The sequence below is a fragment of the Eleutherodactylus coqui genome, chromosome 1, assembly GCF_035609145.1.
Source record: "Eleutherodactylus coqui strain aEleCoq1 chromosome 1, aEleCoq1.hap1, whole genome shotgun sequence".
Classification (NCBI taxonomy): Eukaryota; Metazoa; Chordata; class Amphibia; order Anura; family Eleutherodactylidae; genus Eleutherodactylus; species Eleutherodactylus coqui.
In genome coordinates, this window is record NC_089837.1 from 122,160,669 (window position 1) to 122,179,359 (window position 18,691).

The window sequence follows — 18,691 nt, forward strand, 5'->3', positions numbered from 1 at the left end:
CTCCCTGGAACCCACCGGCTGTACATAAATGTATCCCATAGCAGTGCCCATCACAGCTGAGGTAACGTCCGATTAAATGCAGGTGGTCTTCGGCCCACACTGCATGCCCCAGTCAGACTGGGGTTCTTTAGAAGTGTACACATGCAGTTACAACTCCCTGTGGACCCACAGCATGGGTGGGTGCCAGGAAGCCACCGGCGGTACATAAATGTATCCCATTGCATTGCCCATCACAGCTGATGTAACGTCAGCTTTAATGCAGGTGGGCAAAAAATTTATTGGATTACACTGTAGGCGAGGGCCCCAAAAAATTGGTGTACCAACAGTACTGATGTACCTCAGAAAAATTGCCCATGCCCAACCAAGAGGGCAGGTGAAACCCATTAATCGCTTTGGTTAATGTGGCTTAATTGGTAACTAGGCCTGGAGGCAGCCCAGTTAAAATAAAAATTGGTTCAGGTGAAAGTTTCAACGCTTTAATGAGCATTGAAACGTATAAAAATTGTTTACAAAAATTATATGACTGAGCCTTGTGGGCCTAAGAAAAATTGCCCGTTCGGCGTGATTACGTCAGGTTTCAGGAGGAGGAGCAGGAGGAGGAGGATGAATAGAATACACAGATTGATGAAGCAAAAATGTCCCCGTTTTGGATGGTGATAGAGAACGATGCTTCCATCCGCGGGTGCAGCCTACGTATTGCTTAGGTATCGCTGCTGTCCGCTGGTGAAGAAGAGAAGTCTGGGGAAATCCAGGCTTTGTTCATCTTGATGAGTGTAAGCCTGTCGGCACTGTCGGTTGACAGGCGGGTACGCTTATCTGTGATGATTCCCCCAGCCGCACTAAACACACTCTCTGACAAGACGCTAGCCGCAGGACAAGCAAGCACCTCCAAGGCATACAGCGCGAGTTCAGGCCACGTGTCCAGCTTCGACACCCAGTAGTTGTAGGGGGCAGAGGCGTCACTGAGGACGGTCGTGCGATCGGCTAGGTACTCCCTCACCATCCTTTTACAGTGCTCCCGCCAACTCAGCCTTGAGTTGGAGGCTCAGCGGCGACAGCCAGCGGTCGGTCTGCTCTGTCAGACCGTGCAGCAGTTCGTGGTCCGTGTGCCTCTTCTCTCCTAAGCTGAGTAGTTTCAGCACGGCCTGCTGACGCTTGCTCACCGCTGTGCTGCCACGCCGCGCGACACCGACTGCTGGCGACGTGCTGCTGCTGACACATCTTGATTGCGAGACAGAGGTTGCGTTGGAGGAGGAGGAGGGTGGTTTAGTGGAGGAAGCATACACCACCGCAGATACCAGCACCGAGCTGGGGCCCGCAATTCTGGGGGTGGGTAGGACGTGAGCGGTCCCAGGCTCTGACTCTGTCCCAGCCTCCACTAAATTCACCCAATGTGCCGTCAGGGAGATATAGTGGCTCTGCCCGCCTGTGCCTGTCCACGTGTCCGTTTTTAAGTGGACCTTGGCAGTAACCGCGTTGGTGAGGGCGCGTACAATGTTGCGGGAGACGTGGTCGTGCAGGGCTGGGACGGCACATCGGGAAAAGTAGTGGCGACTGGGAACCGAGTAGCGTGGGGCCGCCGCCGCCATCATGCTTTTGAAAGCCTCCGTTTCCAGAAGCCTATACGGCAGCATCTCCAGGCTGATAAATTTGGCTATGTGCACGTTTAACGCTTGAGCGTGCGGGTGCGTGGCGGCGTACTTGCACTTGCGCTCAAACAGTTGCGCTAGCGACGTCTGGACGCTGCGCTGAGAGACATTGCTGGATGGGGCCGAGGACAGCGGAGGTGAGGGTGTGGGTGCAGGCCGGTAGGCACTCGTGCCTGTGTCCTCAGAGGGGGGTTGGATCTCAGTGGCAGGTTGGGGCACAGGGGGAGAGGCAGTGGTGCAAACCGGAGGCGGTGAACGGCCTTCGTCCCACCTTGTGGGGTGCTTGGCCATCATATGCCTGCGCATGCTGGTGGTGGTGGCTCCCCAGCTGATCTTGGCGCGACAAAGGTTGCACACCACTGTTCGTCGGTCATCAGGCGTCTCTGTGAAAAACTGCCACACCTTAGAGCACCTTGGCCTCTGCAGGGTGGCATGGCGCTAGGGGGCGCTTTGGGAAACAGTTGGTGGATTATTCGGTCTGGCCCTGCCTCTACCCCTGGCCACCGCACTGGCTCGGCCTGTGCCCACACCCTGACTTGGGCCTCTGCGTCCTCGCCCGCGTCCACGTCCTCTAGGCTTACCCCTACCCTTCAGCATGCTGTATTACCAGTAGTGCAGAAACAGAACACTGTAATTAAATGTGCCGCTTATTGGCCTGTGGTTGCAGGCTGACTTCGCTTACGGAACGCACAGCAGAGGCAGGAAAGAATTTTGCGCAAGCCTGCTGTAACACTTAGCTGGCTGCGTATGAATTAGGACAACTACCCCCAGCAGAGACCCAGTACACTTGTGGACAGGAATACAGCGGTGATGTAAGAGGCAACACAGAGGCAGGAAAGAATTTTGCGCAAGCCTGCTGTAACACTTAGCTGGCTGCGTATGAATTAGGACAACTACTCCCAGCAGAGACCCAGTACACTTGTGGACAGGAATACAGCGGTGATGTAAGAGGCAACACAGAGGCAGGAAAGAATTTTGCGCAAGCCTGCTGTAACACTTAGCTGGCTGCGTATGAATTCGGACAACTACCCCCAGCAGAGACACAGTACACTTGTGGACAGGAATACAGCGGTGATGTAAGAGGCAACACAGAGGCAGGAAAGAATTTTGCGCAAGCCTGCTGTAACACTTAGCTGGCTGCGTATGAATTAGGACAACTACCCCCAGCAGAGACCCAGTACACTGAGGACGGTCACAGGCAGCCCAAACAGATTTTTTTTCCCAAATGTTTTTGGAAAGGCCCACTGCCTATATACACTAAATATGTCTTCTGTCCCTGCCTCACCACTACTGGCCCTGGACAATGTAAAATTACTGCAGGACGCAATGCTCTGCACGGCCGATATACCAAAAAAAAAAAAAATGTGCAACACTGCAAAAAGCAGCCTCCACAGTACTGCACACGGTTAGATGTGGCCCTAAGAAGGACCGTTGGGGTTCTTGAAGCCTACAATAACTCCTAACACTCTCCCTATAGCAGCTCCAACAGGATACCACTTTCCCTCAGCTATGTCAGAACGCATCTGTGGCGAGCCGCGGGAGGGGCCGATTTTTATACTCGGGTGACACCTGATCTCACCAGCCACTCACTGCAGGGGGGTGGTATAGGGCTTGAACGTCGCAGGGGGAAGTTGTAATGCCTTCCCTGTCTTTCTATTGGCCAGAAAAGCGCGCTAACGTCTCAGAGATGAAAGTGAAAGTAACTCGAACATCGCGTGGTACTCGTCTCGAGTAACGAGCATCTCGAACACGGTAATACTCGAACGAGTATCAAGCTCGGACGAGTGCGTTCGCTCATCTCTAGAGATGACTTTATTACTTGAACACCATGTAAAGGCCCTTTTACATGGTCTGATCCCTTATGTACACATTCGAACATCTCTGTAAGAAACTCTCTGATGACCAATTTAACAAGGTTATGCTATCTGCCTATCACTACTCCTGTAACTACAGTGAAAAACCTTTTTCAATAAAAATTGAATGTTTAACCCCTTCTCTCCACATGACGTAAGGGTACCCCAGCGATAAGAGTGACTTCACCCCCCCTCCCGCTTCGCGGCCCGAGCGATAATAGTGACCCCCACCCAGCGGCCCGTGCGATAATAGTGACCCCCCCAGCGGCCCCAGCAATAATAGTGACACCCCCCCGCAGCGGCCCCAGCAATAATAGTGACCCCCCAGCGGCCCCAGCCATAATAGTGAACCCCCCAGCGGCCACAGCAATAGTAGTGACTCCCACCCCAGCAGCCACAGCAATAATGGTGACCACCTCCAGCAGCCCCAGCGATAATAGTGACCCTCCCCAGTGATAATAATGACCCCCTTCACCCACAGCAGCCCCAGCGATAATAGTGACATCCCACAGTGGCCTCCAGTATAATAGTGAACCCCCCAGTAGTAATAGTGACCCTCCCCACAGCGGCCCCCAGTATCTCAGTGACCCTCCAACAGCGGCCCCCAGTATCACAGTGACCCCCAGCAGCGGCCCCCCAGTAGCACAGTGACACCCCACAGCAGCCCCCCTACTGCACAGTGACACCCCACAGTGGCCCCTCAGTAGCAAAGTGACACCCCACAGCAGCCCCCCATAAGCATAGTGACATCCCACAGCGGCCCCCTAATAGCACAGTTACACTCCACAGCGGCCCCCCAGTAGCACAGTGACACCCCACAGCAGCCCCCCAGTAGCACAGTGACACCCCACAGTGGCCCCTCAGTAGCAAAGTGACACCCCACAGCAGCCCCCCATAAGCATAGTGACATCCCACAGCGGCCCCCTAATAGCACAGTTACACTCCACAGCGGCCCCCCAGTAGCACAGTGATACCCCACAGCGGCCCCCCGAGACCCACATACTTACCCCCTCCTCCTCCTGTAAGTGCGGCTCCTCCTCTGCCTGGCGTGCATATTAACCTTTTCCACACCACTTCTGCCCTATTCAGCAATTCCAGCAACCTGATTGGTTGTGTGGGTTGGCTGGTTCACAATTCCAGCAACCTGATTGGTGGTTTGGGTTGACTGATTCACCAAACAACCAATCAGGTTGCTGGAATTGCTGAATACGGCAGAAGTGGTGTGGAAAAGGTTAATATGCCTGCTGGACGCCTCCTCCCCCTGCTCTCGCGGAACCAAGTAAGAGACGTCGGGGGAGGTAAGAGGTGGATCCCGGCTGCACACTGACGTCACAGTGTGCGCTGGGATCAGCGCAGCTAGCAGCGCTGCTTAGTGAATGCCGGCAGGGGAGCCGCGGCCCCTGCAGGTATTCACTAACGTGGTGAGCGGCCAACGGCGACATGGGCCAGCAGGGAGGGCTCTGCGTGCCATAGATTTGCCACCACTGCTCTATATATATTATCTTAATTTTTAGATGATACACGTAAAAGTTTAATATTTTTTTTTCATAACTGCTAAAGTTTCTTATTAAGTAATGTAAGAGCACTTACCTGTCTGACTGTGTAGTTTCCCAGACCAAAATGTAAGAGGTGAGATGTTGTGTGATCCAGGTCTTGTTGAATTCTAAAGAAACAAAAATATTATATTACCAAACTAATAACATGTGTCCTTATAGCATGTACTACTCATTTGAATAGATTCATGCAAATAAGTGATTTTTCACTGTGACTGATAGCCTGAGTTTGAAAAATCACTGCATTTGGGAATGTAGTAGCCCCCTCAGTAGCCGGCTCTTGCCTTGGACTATTCACCCTCTGGGTTCTGTCAGCCAGGCATATGTGCTCATATAGCGCAGCCAGCAGCAAGGAGCTACAAGAAGACTAGTGATGGGGACTCTGCAGCAAAGTTGAGAAGGTGGGCTCAAGGAAAGAGGATCCTGGCTGGTTTGTCAATGCACCACTCATCCAGGGAGGCTGGGGCCCCACTTTTGGGTCAGGACACAATGGGGGATTCACCTGTTACCCTGTCCTGGCCTGTTCATCTTATACTCCAAATATATGATTAAAACAGTCTATGTCCGCTTTTATAAATGTGCCCCCACTATGTGTTTTGAAAAGAGGTGTCTATTAGGGTGTTAACACATCTGCATTGGGGATTCCACTTCACTGTTCTGTACGGGGAGCAGGAAAGGGGAATCCCCGCGGCTTAACGGTTCCATCTCTGGACAGAACCGAACAGTGCTGGACAGATCCCATTGACTATAATGATATCTGCCCACTTTCCACCCAGCTGCCCGGCTTTTGCAGTACTTTTCCTTCCATTTCTTTTCAGCCGGATCTGCGATGGAGCCTCTGGCCGGAGGTTCCGACACAGATGTGAAACCAGCCTAACTCACTTCTCAGCTAATTTACTAATTATTCCTATTTTATGGTTATACAGTAATTCACTGTTTACGATTTAATCCAAACCAAAGTTGGAAGAGAAATGTCTCACCTTGCAATTGTCCTGGAGAAAAGCAGACTGTACAAAAACAATATCACTCCGTGGCTCCCCTCATCTTTGAACTAACATGAAAATAAAAAAAAAGGCTATTCAGCTATGAATACAGAAAACTGTGAATTTCCAATTATGGCCCTTAGGTGGCAGTACTGCTTCATGTTCAATGCTTCAAGCTATTTCCCAATCTATAAGAAGGCAGATGGGGATAAATCTATCACCAGCAACAAAAGGCTAGTGCATATTTTCAGTGCTGTCTAAGAGTAGTAGTAATGGGCACTAATGGCTCACCAAAGTACAGATAGTCCCCTACTTGCGAACATTCGATTTACGAATTTCGCAAGATGCGAACTATGTGTCCTGCGCAGTATGATGTGGTGCTGTGGCATTACATCATACTTTGCAGGGACTGGACAAGCTTCTATCAAGCCTGGTAGAAGCCTGTCTGGTCAGATCGCGGGACACTGTGCGGTTGCTAGACAGCCGGGGGCCTTCTGAAAGGCCCTAGGGCTGTCTATGCATGGCGCCTAGCAAGCCGTGCGCTTGATGGGCACTCTGCATAGGCAGCCCTGGGGCCTTTCAGGAGGTCCCCGGCTGTCTAGCAACCGCACAGTGTCTCCCGATCTCATCGTGGAACGCTGTACGGGCCCCCTGAACGTTGGGTGCCGGCTGTTTCTTACAGCGGGCACCCGGTGGTAGCAGTTCCGACAAGCCGTGCCGCTCGTCAGAACGGTTAACGTATTTAAAGTGTTAACAGTTCCGACAAGCAGCGCAGCTCGTCAGAACTGCTGCCGCTGGGTGCCCGCTGTAAGAAACAGCCAGCACCCAACGTTGTATGGAGCGGGATCCACCCGCGATCCCCTCCATACAGCCATTTGTTCGGACTTGCGAACAGGCTCCTGGAACGGAACCTGTTCGCAGGAAGGGGACTATCTGTATTGAAGAATGGATACCAACATAATAAAACTACATGAATATTTTTATCTCAATAGACTGACACAGACAGACTCGGGTGCCTACAGCCCACCAGTAAAATTAATACTGGGGGTCCACGGTACAGCTTCACGCAAATATTATAGTTATTGCAGTTCGCCGCATTCTCTATACGTGTCAGTGGAAAGGTGGCTGCATTTGTATGCGACCATGAGTATTAGTGTATCTTGACGCCACCAGAATTACAGGTGGAGCCAAGATACAAGGAGTTTGACAGGCCCTTTAGCCACCACTGGAGTATATGATGCCAGCCCTGCTGTGCCTTTCCCTGGCTGCACTCTCCGACCTCCTGCTGCGTGGCAGTGTCCCAGCTCCGCGCACCCCACACCTGTGATTGCTGGCAGCCCTGCTTAGGCTCTCCCCGCAGACAGTTTCCCAGCTTAGTAGCATCCTGCTGGTTGCCCAGTTCCTCCTGCTGCTGTGCACGTCGCCTGTCATAGGGAGGGAGCTAGCAGCGCGGCAGCCGACAACGGAGGAGGGGAGTGTCAGCGCAGCTATGCGGCCCGGCCTGGTGAGTCCATTCACCAGAGGAGCGACGGACATCACTGGGAATGGGGTATTTCAGGCCGGGCCACGGGTCACCGCTTCGTGCAGAACAACCGCTGTCACCTTCCTGCACGCCCTCGTCAGCTGCCCAGCACTGCTCATAAGTTGCGGTGGCTACAGGACCTGTGAGGGCGAGGACAGGAAGCATGCAGGACAGCAAAGCAGTAACAGGGGGCGTCAACCCCCTGTTAAACTCCTTGTATCTTGGCTCCACCTGTAATTCTGGTGGCGTCAAGATACACTAATACCGCGACCATGTTTACACTGAAGCATATGGAGAATGCGTTAAGTGGGAATTAGTGGACTTTGGTGGCTTTTATGGTGTATCCTGTAAGAGCAAGATCACACATAACAGCCACAGCATGGCCAAAAACTGTACCAACATGTAGTTTGAGTCAACTCATACCTGCGTTAGGGCTTCGTTCAGGGTTTCCATCTCTCTGCTCCATTTTTCCCCCCACTGATTTCAATGGGATTTTACAAAAACAGAAAACAAAAGGAAAGGTTTCTGTTCTCTTATGTTTCTGGTTTTTTTTTTGGACAGAAAAATCGAGCAGTCTGTAGTTTCTGTTTGCTTTCCATTTTTTAAAAACCCCATTGAAGTCAATGGGAAAAAACATTTTTTTCCGTTTTGTTTCTATTTTTTTCTCCAAAAATGGAGCAGTGAGATGGAAACCTTGAACTAAGGACCCACTCTGGCTCAGGGCCTATCAGGGAAATCACCTGTACCCCTGTAGGCCAGTCCAAGCCTGGATTGGTAGGTATGGCCAAATAGATACCATTCAATGCTTATTCAATGTAGGATCATAACCAACAACATTGTGGTTGCAGCACATCTTAAGACTCACGCAGTGTATGTGGGCACAAAGGAACTTCTCTAGTTTGCCCTTTTCCACAAACTCAAATAACTGGAGCTGTCAATTTAAAGAAATATAGTTAAGAGTAATAATCAGCTGCACTAGTTTGCAGAACAGTTATTTGTCATATGTTACATTTTGCTCTTATAGCAACCAGTCTATCATTCTCCATTCCTTTTTTAATATATTGAGAAAAATACCGTAAAAGCAAAGATCCATCAGTTCTATGTGATGACATCCAATTTTGTATAGACAATACAGAGCAGAACACTCTTCTGGGTAATAGTGATACAGGGACACCCTCATATTATCTGATGGCCGCAGACCTGTCCTTTTGATTAAATATTACATTTCATTGTTGGATCGCACAAAACATAACTATTCAAATCATTTTTAAAAATTGCCCCTATGCCTACACATTGTTCTTGCAAACTTGTATCTGACACCTCCTGGTGTTCATTTCATTCCCCTCTCAGAACATCCTTAGGCTAACCTCACACAGGCTTAGTTTTTTTGTGTGCCGCACCATGCTGCTCACTACCTCACTGCAGACTCTACATGCTGGCTGTTCTCACTGCAGACACTGCACTTTAGCTGCGCTCTGCCCCCTTTTCAGATGCCGGTCCAGAGTTTCACAGAAAATCTCTGCATCCTGCATCCTCCTTAAAGTGACATGCACGAATTCAGGCACAATGATCACAAACATCCTTCACACAGCAGAAAATGCATACCGTTACATTTAAAGTTCAAGATGATGCTCCTGTCAACCAATCAGATCACCTGCTTCATGTTCAAAACTGCTGTTGGAAGAATGATGGCCGTTCCCTGAACGGCTGCTAATATTTTGCCTGCACTAGTTTTCATGTCTGATAATTACCTAATTATTAGTAATTCAATCACATCATGTTAGCAACAGAATTACTTATTTTGCCAGTGGAAATTTTTGAATAGTGAATCCACTGTAATTTGTGTTGGAACTCAAAAGCGAGTGTTTAATAGGAGTCTGTCAACTTGAAAATACTGTCCAAACTGCAGGTATCATATTATAGAGCAGGAGGAGATGAGCAGATTGAGATATAGTTTTTGGTTACTTGCACATGGACTATATTTCTGTCTGATTTTCTGAAAATCGGACAGAAATAGCACCCATTCATTTGAATGGCTGTATGCACATGGGCTGTTTGTATACTCCGAGGAATAATCAGAGGAGAAAAAAAATCACAGCATGTCCTATTCTTGTCCAATTATCAGATGAAAACAGCGCATGTCAACGTGCGTTGACCATGTTTTACGGAATGAAAGTTGCGCCCGAAGGAACTCGGGCAAAATGTTTAATCACTTGTACTAATGGGAAAAGATTCAGTGTAACTTGCATTTTATTCATTTACATCTCTGCACATTCTGAGCTGAACAGTCCAGTGGGCGGAGCTATCAGTGATTGACAGCCTTCCCTGTATGTAAAGTCATACACATATTGCTGTCAATGACTAATAGCTCCACCCATTGGACTGTTCAGCTCAGAATCTGCAGAGCTTTATATGAAAAAAAAAATGTAGGGACCTTTCACGTAGGATGGATTTATGCTTCAGGATGAAGCCAAATACATAGCTGCGGAATTCCATACCAAAATCTGCAGGTAGCCTGTGGATTTGGGGGTGGAATTTACTGTGGCTCATGGTGCGTCATGCAGCCTATTCCGTCCCATGTGAAAGGTCGCTTACAGTAAATCCTTCCCCATAAAACTATATACTAATCTGCTCGGCTCCTCCGGCTCTATAACATGCTGCCTGCAGTTTGGACAGCATGCTCAGGGCAAAAACAGACAGCCGTTCATGTTTTATGCAGTCCTGATTAATGAATACTATTAGGGTGCTATCACATGGGACGGAATATTATACAATCCCACATCAAAATCCGCAGTTGGACATGTGGAAGTCCAAGACGGCATATTTACAACATTGGCGCAGGAATATTGGGTCCCGTGTGAAAGTACCCTTAGGAGCGTTGCTCTTACATACTCTTTCTGTAAAGTTATCTGTTTTATAGTCAGGGCTCTCTGTAAAGTATGAATCACTGGTGATGAGGCAGACGGAAGCTCTCTTCATTTCTCCTGCTGTCCATAGGATATCCGCCATGGATGCCGCCAGGGCTCGCTCTTGCTGTCTTTGGCTTAATTCTGATAAACTAACAAGAGAAAACACAAAATGTAAAGCTTCTTGTAGTAAAATGTAAATTAATATGTGAAGGTCTACATATGTGAACTATAGGGTTACCAAACAAAGCGGATCGCATTCCTTAGAGGGACACTGACAATTTTTGTTCTAAAGGTCCCCCCAAAATAAACTGATCATAAGACAGCCTTCACACGGGTAGTAAATGTGAAAAAGTGAATGAGATTTGACAAATCTCTTTCATACATTGCAGATTTTTTTCTCCTGCAAAAAAGCATGAAATTTGAAAAACGCAAATCACACCTATTTATGTTGCGGAAACTGCGCTTATATGCTGCGGATTTCACCAAAAACATAAAATCTACACCATAATCAGCAAATAATTTAGTTGCGGTTTTTGAAGTGTTTCAGCTGCGGAAACGTTTTGAATCAGCCTGAAAATCCGTATTTATTGATGTTTGTTAATACAGTTTGCCGGTGCGGCCGCCTTCGCATGGCACGCACGGATTCCACATAGGGAATCCTGCCTGTGCCCGCTACTGGCGACCCTGCTTACCTGTGATTTCTTCTGTACTGCAGATGTGTCGCTTGTGCACAAGCCCAGTACGGATTTCTCTGCACCATCACTAGGTGATGAGGTGGATCCACGACCCATCCACAATGCTCATTGTGGAAGGGCCGCAGGACGGATGGCTTCCATTGACTCCAATGGAAGCCGTCCGTGCATAGCCCACTCTAAAATAGAGCATGCTGCGATTTTATTTTCAGCACATTGTGTCCGCAAATAAAATCCGCATGTGTGCGTGGAGCAGAGGAATCTACAGATACATCTATGGACAAATTGAGCAGAGGATCGCCTGCGCCGGTGACAAGCGTGGGATCCGCAGTTCAATTTGCCAGTGTGCATGAGGCCTTAGTGCAGGAATTACCACTACCATATCATAAAAACGCAACACATTCCGTGGCAGAAAATTCACACATAACTGCACAATTATATATACAGAATCCGCAACAAACGCAGTAAATTCCGTACGACACGTTAGTTCTGCCCATATGCAGAAACGGAACAGTAATTCTGCAGCAGATTTTGACAAAGCTCATTAAATGTCCTGTGTGAAGGTACCCCCAGGGTTCCCCTCCATCCCTATTTCCAGTATTGTATATTTTCAGTCCCTCCCATTTGGCGTGGAAAGATCACAGCCGAAGCTCGGGACTTCAGTGCAGAAAAGTCGTCCTCCGTTCATAGGACTTTCAGCAGCTATAGTTGTGATTTTCCATGCCCATGTGAACAAGCCCTCAGGTCGTTTTCACATGGCCGAGAAAATCGTTGATTCATGGCCGATGGTCGATTCATTGCGAAACGCACAAATCTCACATTAATATGAACCCCATTTTTAAAAAAAAAAAGGGGTCATACACATTAGCGATTTTTTTGGGGGCGTTCTCTCGGAATACATCGCATCGCCCATTGTTTTCAATGAGGTTGGCACAGCATCGCCAGGCGTGCAAGCGGCAGGCGAGTACAATGCGATATTTACTCATTGAAAACAATGGGAAACGCTACTTCTCAGAAGTAATGCGAGGCTGCTCTAACACAAAAACGCCTCGCATCTGTGGTGGACGTCGCATGCTGTTAAGCACGATATCTGGCCGAGTTTTACGGCCCAATATCACATTCACCTGTGTGAAATTAGCCATTGTTTTAAATGGTAGAAGATCGCACAACAGCCTTGGAATCCCCCTTAGCGAGGAGAGAGAGGGGGCCGAGCTACAGGGGATCTCTGACATATCTCCCCATATTTGGAGAGATAAGGGGCTCGGCTAAAGGGCCTTCCCAGGGTTTCCCCAAGAGTGGGGAAGAGGGATGAGTGATATTGCAGCGTTTTTGTATCGCAGAATGAAGACATCACAAATGAGAATGAAACCATTGAAAATCATTGGTTTCATAATCATGCGTTTTCTCTCACTCTTGCATCGCTAGAAAACTTATAGTCAGTGGGTTAGAGCCCTAACAAACAGAATTATGCTTATTTTATTGGTAATGACATAACTACTATTAAAGGGCCACTCTGGTGATATTTTTATTCATTCATTGTGTAGCTATCTCCCCCATTATATATAAGTCAACTTGTGTTACTTTGATTTGTTGTTTCTTTCTGTCTGAAACGCCTAGCCTTTTTTTTCTCAGAAGGTCATGTGATCTCCGTTCCAACCAGTTTAGATTTACTTGGGGGTTATGTATTCATTTTTTAGTCAATTTTACAGTCTTCGTGATGCTGTTACATGCACCTACCACAAAAAAAACAAACTGCTTAGAGGGGAATACAGACACTCCGGTCACTGTTACTGATGATAATCACACAGATCCTGTCACATAGGTATAATAGAGGAGATCACAGCTCATCCTCCTGACGGTATATTTATGGTCTGCAGCTTATTTAGGTGAATATATAGAAGGTAATAATAATTAAATTGTCCCCCAACAGGCAAAAATGGTATTACTTCAGCTAATGTAGATTTTTTTAGGGTGTAAAATACCTGTTCATCAAAAAAGACTATGTTTTGAAGGATGTCCTGAACTATCTATTATCACATTTTCACCTTTTGTACTTTGCTGTGGTTTTTATTTCAAACATGTTGCCATTTAGAAACTATATATATATACTTTTCATTCCTCCCCAATTATTTTCTTACCTCTTTACAGAAGTGTATTCATGTTTATTCTTTGTAAACAACAGGTACTTAATGATGTGAGCTTGTACCACTAGCTGTATGGCCCTTGTTCCACCCTTTAAAATATACATTTATACTATTATTATTATTTAGAAGACATTTGTTAGCCACACATACTTATGTTAAAGGGGTTCTGACATGAAAAAAAAAATTTACTCACCTTGCCTGGCCAGGACTGCTCGCCAGGCATGTCCCCTCCATCCGGCTTCTTCATCTGTGGCTTGTAGAAGCAGAGCAGGAGCAGTCAAAATGACCACCTCATGCTCTGTTCCGTCCGTCAGCCACTTCCGAGGTGAACAAATGGGCCGCCCACAGCAAGCACGTCACAAGCAGTGCTTGCTGTGGGCGGCCTGTCCGTCCTGGCTGAACTCCGAGATTCTGCGCATGCGCAGCGGAGACACGGCCTGGCCCGATTCTGTGCGCAATAGCGGAGTGGGGTGGCTCGTCGGAGGAAGAATAGGAAAAAGAGAGCCTGCTGGGAGATGACCCCCTGATGACAACAGAAGACAAGGTAAGTATTATGTTTTTATGCTTTAACAGCCAAAAATCGTGGGTTCCCTGTGTCCATTAGGCAGACCAGGGAACAATGGCTGCTAAAGCATAAAAACATTTAGTGTCAGAACCCCTTTAAGCTATCAAATAGTACATATAAAAAATCTGTATTTTTCACCTTTCTCTCTTTACAATCAACCTAATATTGTGGACACATTATAGTAGAATAGTCCAGCTCCACTGCAGTCTACCATATACACCGCCACTAGGGTGGTCTTTCTAACTGCTCCACTAATACCACTTTTTTCTGCTAGTTGCTTTACTGCTTTCTGTTCGCCTCCAAAATTTCACTTTTAACTTCTTACTGTAACATTCAAGATGCTCATTAATGATGCAGCAGTCTATCGTCTCTACTATCACCTCAGGTACACTGCGGTCTATCTGTCTTCCTTGACTATCACCTTAGGTACACTGCGGTCTATCTGTCTTCTCTACTATCACCTTAGGTACACTCTGCTCTGATGAGGACTGACTGTCTTCATCTGTGCTAATGAACTTCCTTTCCTGTATCCAAGACTTTTCTTGTGCTGCCATCTCTAACTTGTGCCCATTTACGCACACAGATAATCTTTCAAAAGATTGAAAGATCAGCGATCATTTCGCATTAAGTACTGATAGGCACTAATTGTTATTAGTACTTTATCAGCTTAATTTGCATGCAAATGAGCTTCTGGGAGCTGTTGCAGAACTCAGCAGGAGGTCTGAGCACTGTAATTAGCTCCATCGTTCAGCCATGGCCTGCTAAGAGAAAACAATGTATCCTCCTGCTCCCCATGGAGAATTCAGCATCATGGACAGCAGACACAGTGTGTGGTCCTGCTTATCAGCTGTTCTGCAGGCGGGGCTAACAGCTGAGAACAGCTTAAACAAAGCAATCAGCTGTTATCAGCTCTCCACCCCCCCCATATAAGCTGTTCTGCCGAACGATGATTTTCAAGCAGAACTTAAAGACATTTAGACACAACGATTATCGCTCAAAAGATAGCTTTTGAGCAAATTTTGAGCAATAATCGTGTCTAAATGAGCCCTTATTCCGCCGGGATCTAGCGGAATTTGCTGCTGTGCAATTCCGCTCAAAAATCTATAGGGCTAACTACGGATTTTGATGCAAGTTGCAGGCTGATTTAAGCCATTTTCTTTCCGTATCAAAATCCACACAGAGCATGCAAATTTTGGTGCGGAATTTACCGCAACTTGTGTGGAATGTAGATAATTTTGCCCGTGTGAAAGATCCCTAAAACTCTCCAACGGTGACTGTCGAAATTGCTCTCATCAAGGAAGCCTACTACAATACCAAGCTAATAAACCATAACTCTAGGTCACCTCTTTGACTATGTGCATCCATAGTGGATTGGATTCTGGTGTGCATCTCTGACTCTCTGTCAAAATTCACACTAAGAGCTTCTTCACATGACCATGTTTGTACAGGTATTTGCACACGCAGCCCGTAAATATGCAAGGCAGCCCGTCTGCAATTGTCAAGCAGGAGTTTGAAATAAATGTACTAGGCATGTGCGGAGCCGTGACGGACAGCACTTCCGCACACATCCGCAGTACAGACCTTCAAGACACGGACGGGTATGGAGGTTCGCCGGCTGTGTGCACAGACGGATTCAGTGTGGGATTCCCCATGCAGAATCCGTGCGTGCCCATGGACATGAGGTCTAAATCTACCTCTTCAAACCTCATTAATGCACAAATCTGCTGCGGTGTGGCAAACGTTTTTGTGCAAATGGTCATGTGAAACCACCCTAAGATGCACATAAAAACCCGCATGTAAGGGCTCGTTGACACGGGCATATGCGTTTTTGCTCACACATCAGTGCAACATATTTGTGCTATGTACGAGACTTTGAAGACTAGAGTTGAACCCAAAAAGAGTTAACCAAAAAGCTAATATGGACAGCTTCCTGATATACAGCAGCATTTGTGTTCTAGAAGAATTCAGTCCTAAGCTCTCGCTCACGACCTGAAGGTTGCAGGTTCAATCTCTGACTGGTTCAGGTAGCTGGCTCAAGGTTAACTTAGCATTGCATCCGTCCGAGGTCGGTAAAATGAGTACCCAGCTTAGTGGGGGGTAATAAATTACCTTAAAAGGGCCGTGGAATAACTTGGCGCTATACAAATAACAAGATTTATTTAGCATGTCCTATTTTTGGGCAATTCTGTTTAACAATTATCCATTCTACGCTATGGGAGCAAAAAAAATAAATTGCACTGTGCTCCCATGTACAAGCAAGTTTCATGCGAGTGTGATGAGATTCTTTTTTGCTCCCATTGGGAATAATTGGCACTTTTCATGTGTATTTCATGCACGTGAAAATTGCAAGTGTGGTGATTTTTCTCACAAAACGTATTTTATTTGCATTAAAAAATCACGGGTTTGTAAGTGTGATTTGGGTCCAAGTTAACTATTTGAAAAATGACTCACCTTCTCTGCTTCAATAGCATAAGCCAGTTCGGAAAAGGCCTCTCTGAACTTGAAAAATGACTTTTTCCATTCATAGTTGAACGTTTGAAATGTGTTTCCAAACAGAATTTTTTTCAGCGCCTTAAAAATATTGAATAATGATTTGTATAGTAATTATATCATAAAAAAAACAGTTTTCCCACATGGCAGTCAACTTTTTAAATTGTGCCTCCCTTCTGATCTGCAGATCCTTGCTATTCTATTTTTCTGCAATCCAAAGGGCCTATTAACACCAGTGTATATTGGGCGGCATTTTCACAGTCGGCCGATATACGCTACCAGCTGATGCACGGGCTCAGCGTATATGCCGTCGGAGAAGGGGAGACAGCTGAGATCTGCTAAGCTGTCTCCCCGTTCCCTCCCCCTCGCCGGCTCACCTCCTTTCTCCCCCCCTCTGGCTGTTTGCAAGGGCAGGGGGTGGGACAGGGGCAGAGATAAGCTCCCGCCCCTTGTCCGCAGCCAGCAATGGAAGGAGATGTGAGGGGGTGGAGCTTAGCCCCGCCCCTCCCATTGCAAACAGCCAGAAGAGAGGAGACAGGAGGAAAGAAGGAGGAGGAAGTTAAGCAGTCAAGTATACGTTCAAGATGTGTGCATCTCACAACGCAGAAATCTTGCACCATTTTCTCGCCCCTGTTGAGAAGCTTGCCTAAGATGTTGGTGTTTCTCTTTTTGCAGCTGCACTCCAGTCTGGCTAGTGGGGGACACCCATCTTTGATGTCCATCTGCTCTAATTGTCACTAATCACACGTACATGTGTAGGATCAAATTCCTAAATAGATATGACTACTGCAAAGCAGCTCCTGGAAGCCACCAGGCAAAAGACTGAAACAAGAGTTTTCATTCCATCATGTGTAACTGTTTCTTTATCTCCTGTGTGTACAACCTCCCTCGGACTTACTTGTGCTAATAACATTCTACTTGTTTTGGTACAACAGATCATATTTCCCGGGCTCTTTGTTGGTCCGGGTTTAGATTTCATCTGTTGCCTTACTGCCAAGCTCTGCTTACCGTTGCCATTTCTATTGAGATGGGCTGACCACCGAGGTCGGAGGCTATTATCAACTCTCCTGGAATAGAATAGAAAATACTGCCTGGAAATATCCCATGCTTCTTGCTTCTCGACGTCTCGGCTCTCTCATCGCTTTCCTCATCTGCTTTGTGGTGATCTTGGTTTGTCTTGAACAACAACACACAAAGTTAATGAGTGGAGAGCCAAGCACCATTGGATGTTGCAGACATCCGAGTATTTTACAACATACCATATGCAATGTGCAAGTTCAACAAATTTGGCTTGCAAACCTTTATTAAAGAGAGGGCTAGCTACATAGCTTTGCAGCTATAGCTCTGCTGAGTTTATTGCATCTTTCCTTTTTATCGTATACCCTGCTGGTCCCCTGCACTGACCTATGTTTCTTCCACCCACGGATGTCATCCATTGATAGTGTCACCTATTTGACAGAGTAAAAGCTCCAGAAGACAAATGTAATGGAGGTCAGTGCAGGGCAATGGGGAGGCATACAGAAAATAGAAGAGGTGCAATACAATCCTCAGGTACGTGACTGTAAAGCAATGCACCTGGCACACCGATCAGAGGGCATAATATGTCCTCTTTAAAGACCCACTAAAAGTATGAAGAATGAAACCACTAAACATAAAGAAATCTGAAAACTTACCCTAAAAGGCTGGCCCAGTTGTAAATCATTGTTGGCCTGTCCTTAAGATAGACCATCAGTACTAAATTGACAGGTGTCTGCCACCTGGAAGCCCACCGTTTAACTGTTCTCTGGACTGATGCTCTCATGCAGTGAAAGGATTTCTGCAGGAAGCAGACAGCTTTGTTCCCACTGCAGTGGCCTAGCTTGGTATTGCAGCTCAAGTACCCATTGAAGTAAATGGGAACTTTACCTGGATCATAGCTTTCTGCAGAAATCATCTTACTGCATGAGAGCATCAGCCCAGAGAACAGCTGATTGGCAGAAGTCCCAGGTGGCAGACACACACCAATCTACTGCTGAGGATAGACTGTCAACTGGACAACCCGTTTAATACTTCATCCTTTATGACCCCGTTCTGAAAATATTGTCAGAAGATATCCACTTTCCTTCCCACACCCTTGTACTTCCATGTTGAACTGCTACAACCCTCCATCCCATTGTCTAGAAAACTTAAGCCACATTGGTGACTACTAGTTTAGTTAAAGACAGTAATGTGGGTCCTGCAAGGGGAGCACTACTAAACTTAAAGGGGTTGTCCAAGTTATACAATTGTGATGTAAACAGGCTCTCTGTGGGTTAAAAGAACAAATAAGTTTATAATCACCTCTCCAGACTC

The 18,691-nt window shown here is 46.9% G+C and overlaps 1 protein-coding gene across 2 annotated transcripts in view; it reads right to left on the reverse strand.

Annotated features, from left to right (window-relative positions):
- The window catches only part of MINDY4B (MINDY family member 4B), a 50,096-nt gene that overhangs the window by 7,164 nt on the left and 24,241 nt on the right, over positions 1-18,691 (reverse strand). The window contains exons 4-10 of one of the 2 annotated variants that reach the window (XM_066589670.1): positions 17,369-17,536; positions 16,322-16,441; positions 13,300-13,394; positions 10,453-10,618; positions 8,426-8,491; positions 6,036-6,106; positions 5,093-5,165 (exon numbers count right to left, since the gene is read on the reverse strand). In XM_066589670.1, the coding sequence (XP_066445767.1) occupies positions 5,093-5,165; positions 6,036-6,106; positions 8,426-8,491; positions 10,453-10,618; positions 13,300-13,394; positions 16,322-16,441; positions 17,369-17,536 (759 nt within the window). The remainder of the gene's footprint in view (positions 1-5,092; positions 5,166-6,035; positions 6,107-8,425; positions 8,492-10,452; positions 10,619-13,299; positions 13,395-16,321; positions 16,442-17,368; positions 17,537-18,691) is intronic. The other variant, XM_066589675.1, reaches the window with a different exon arrangement.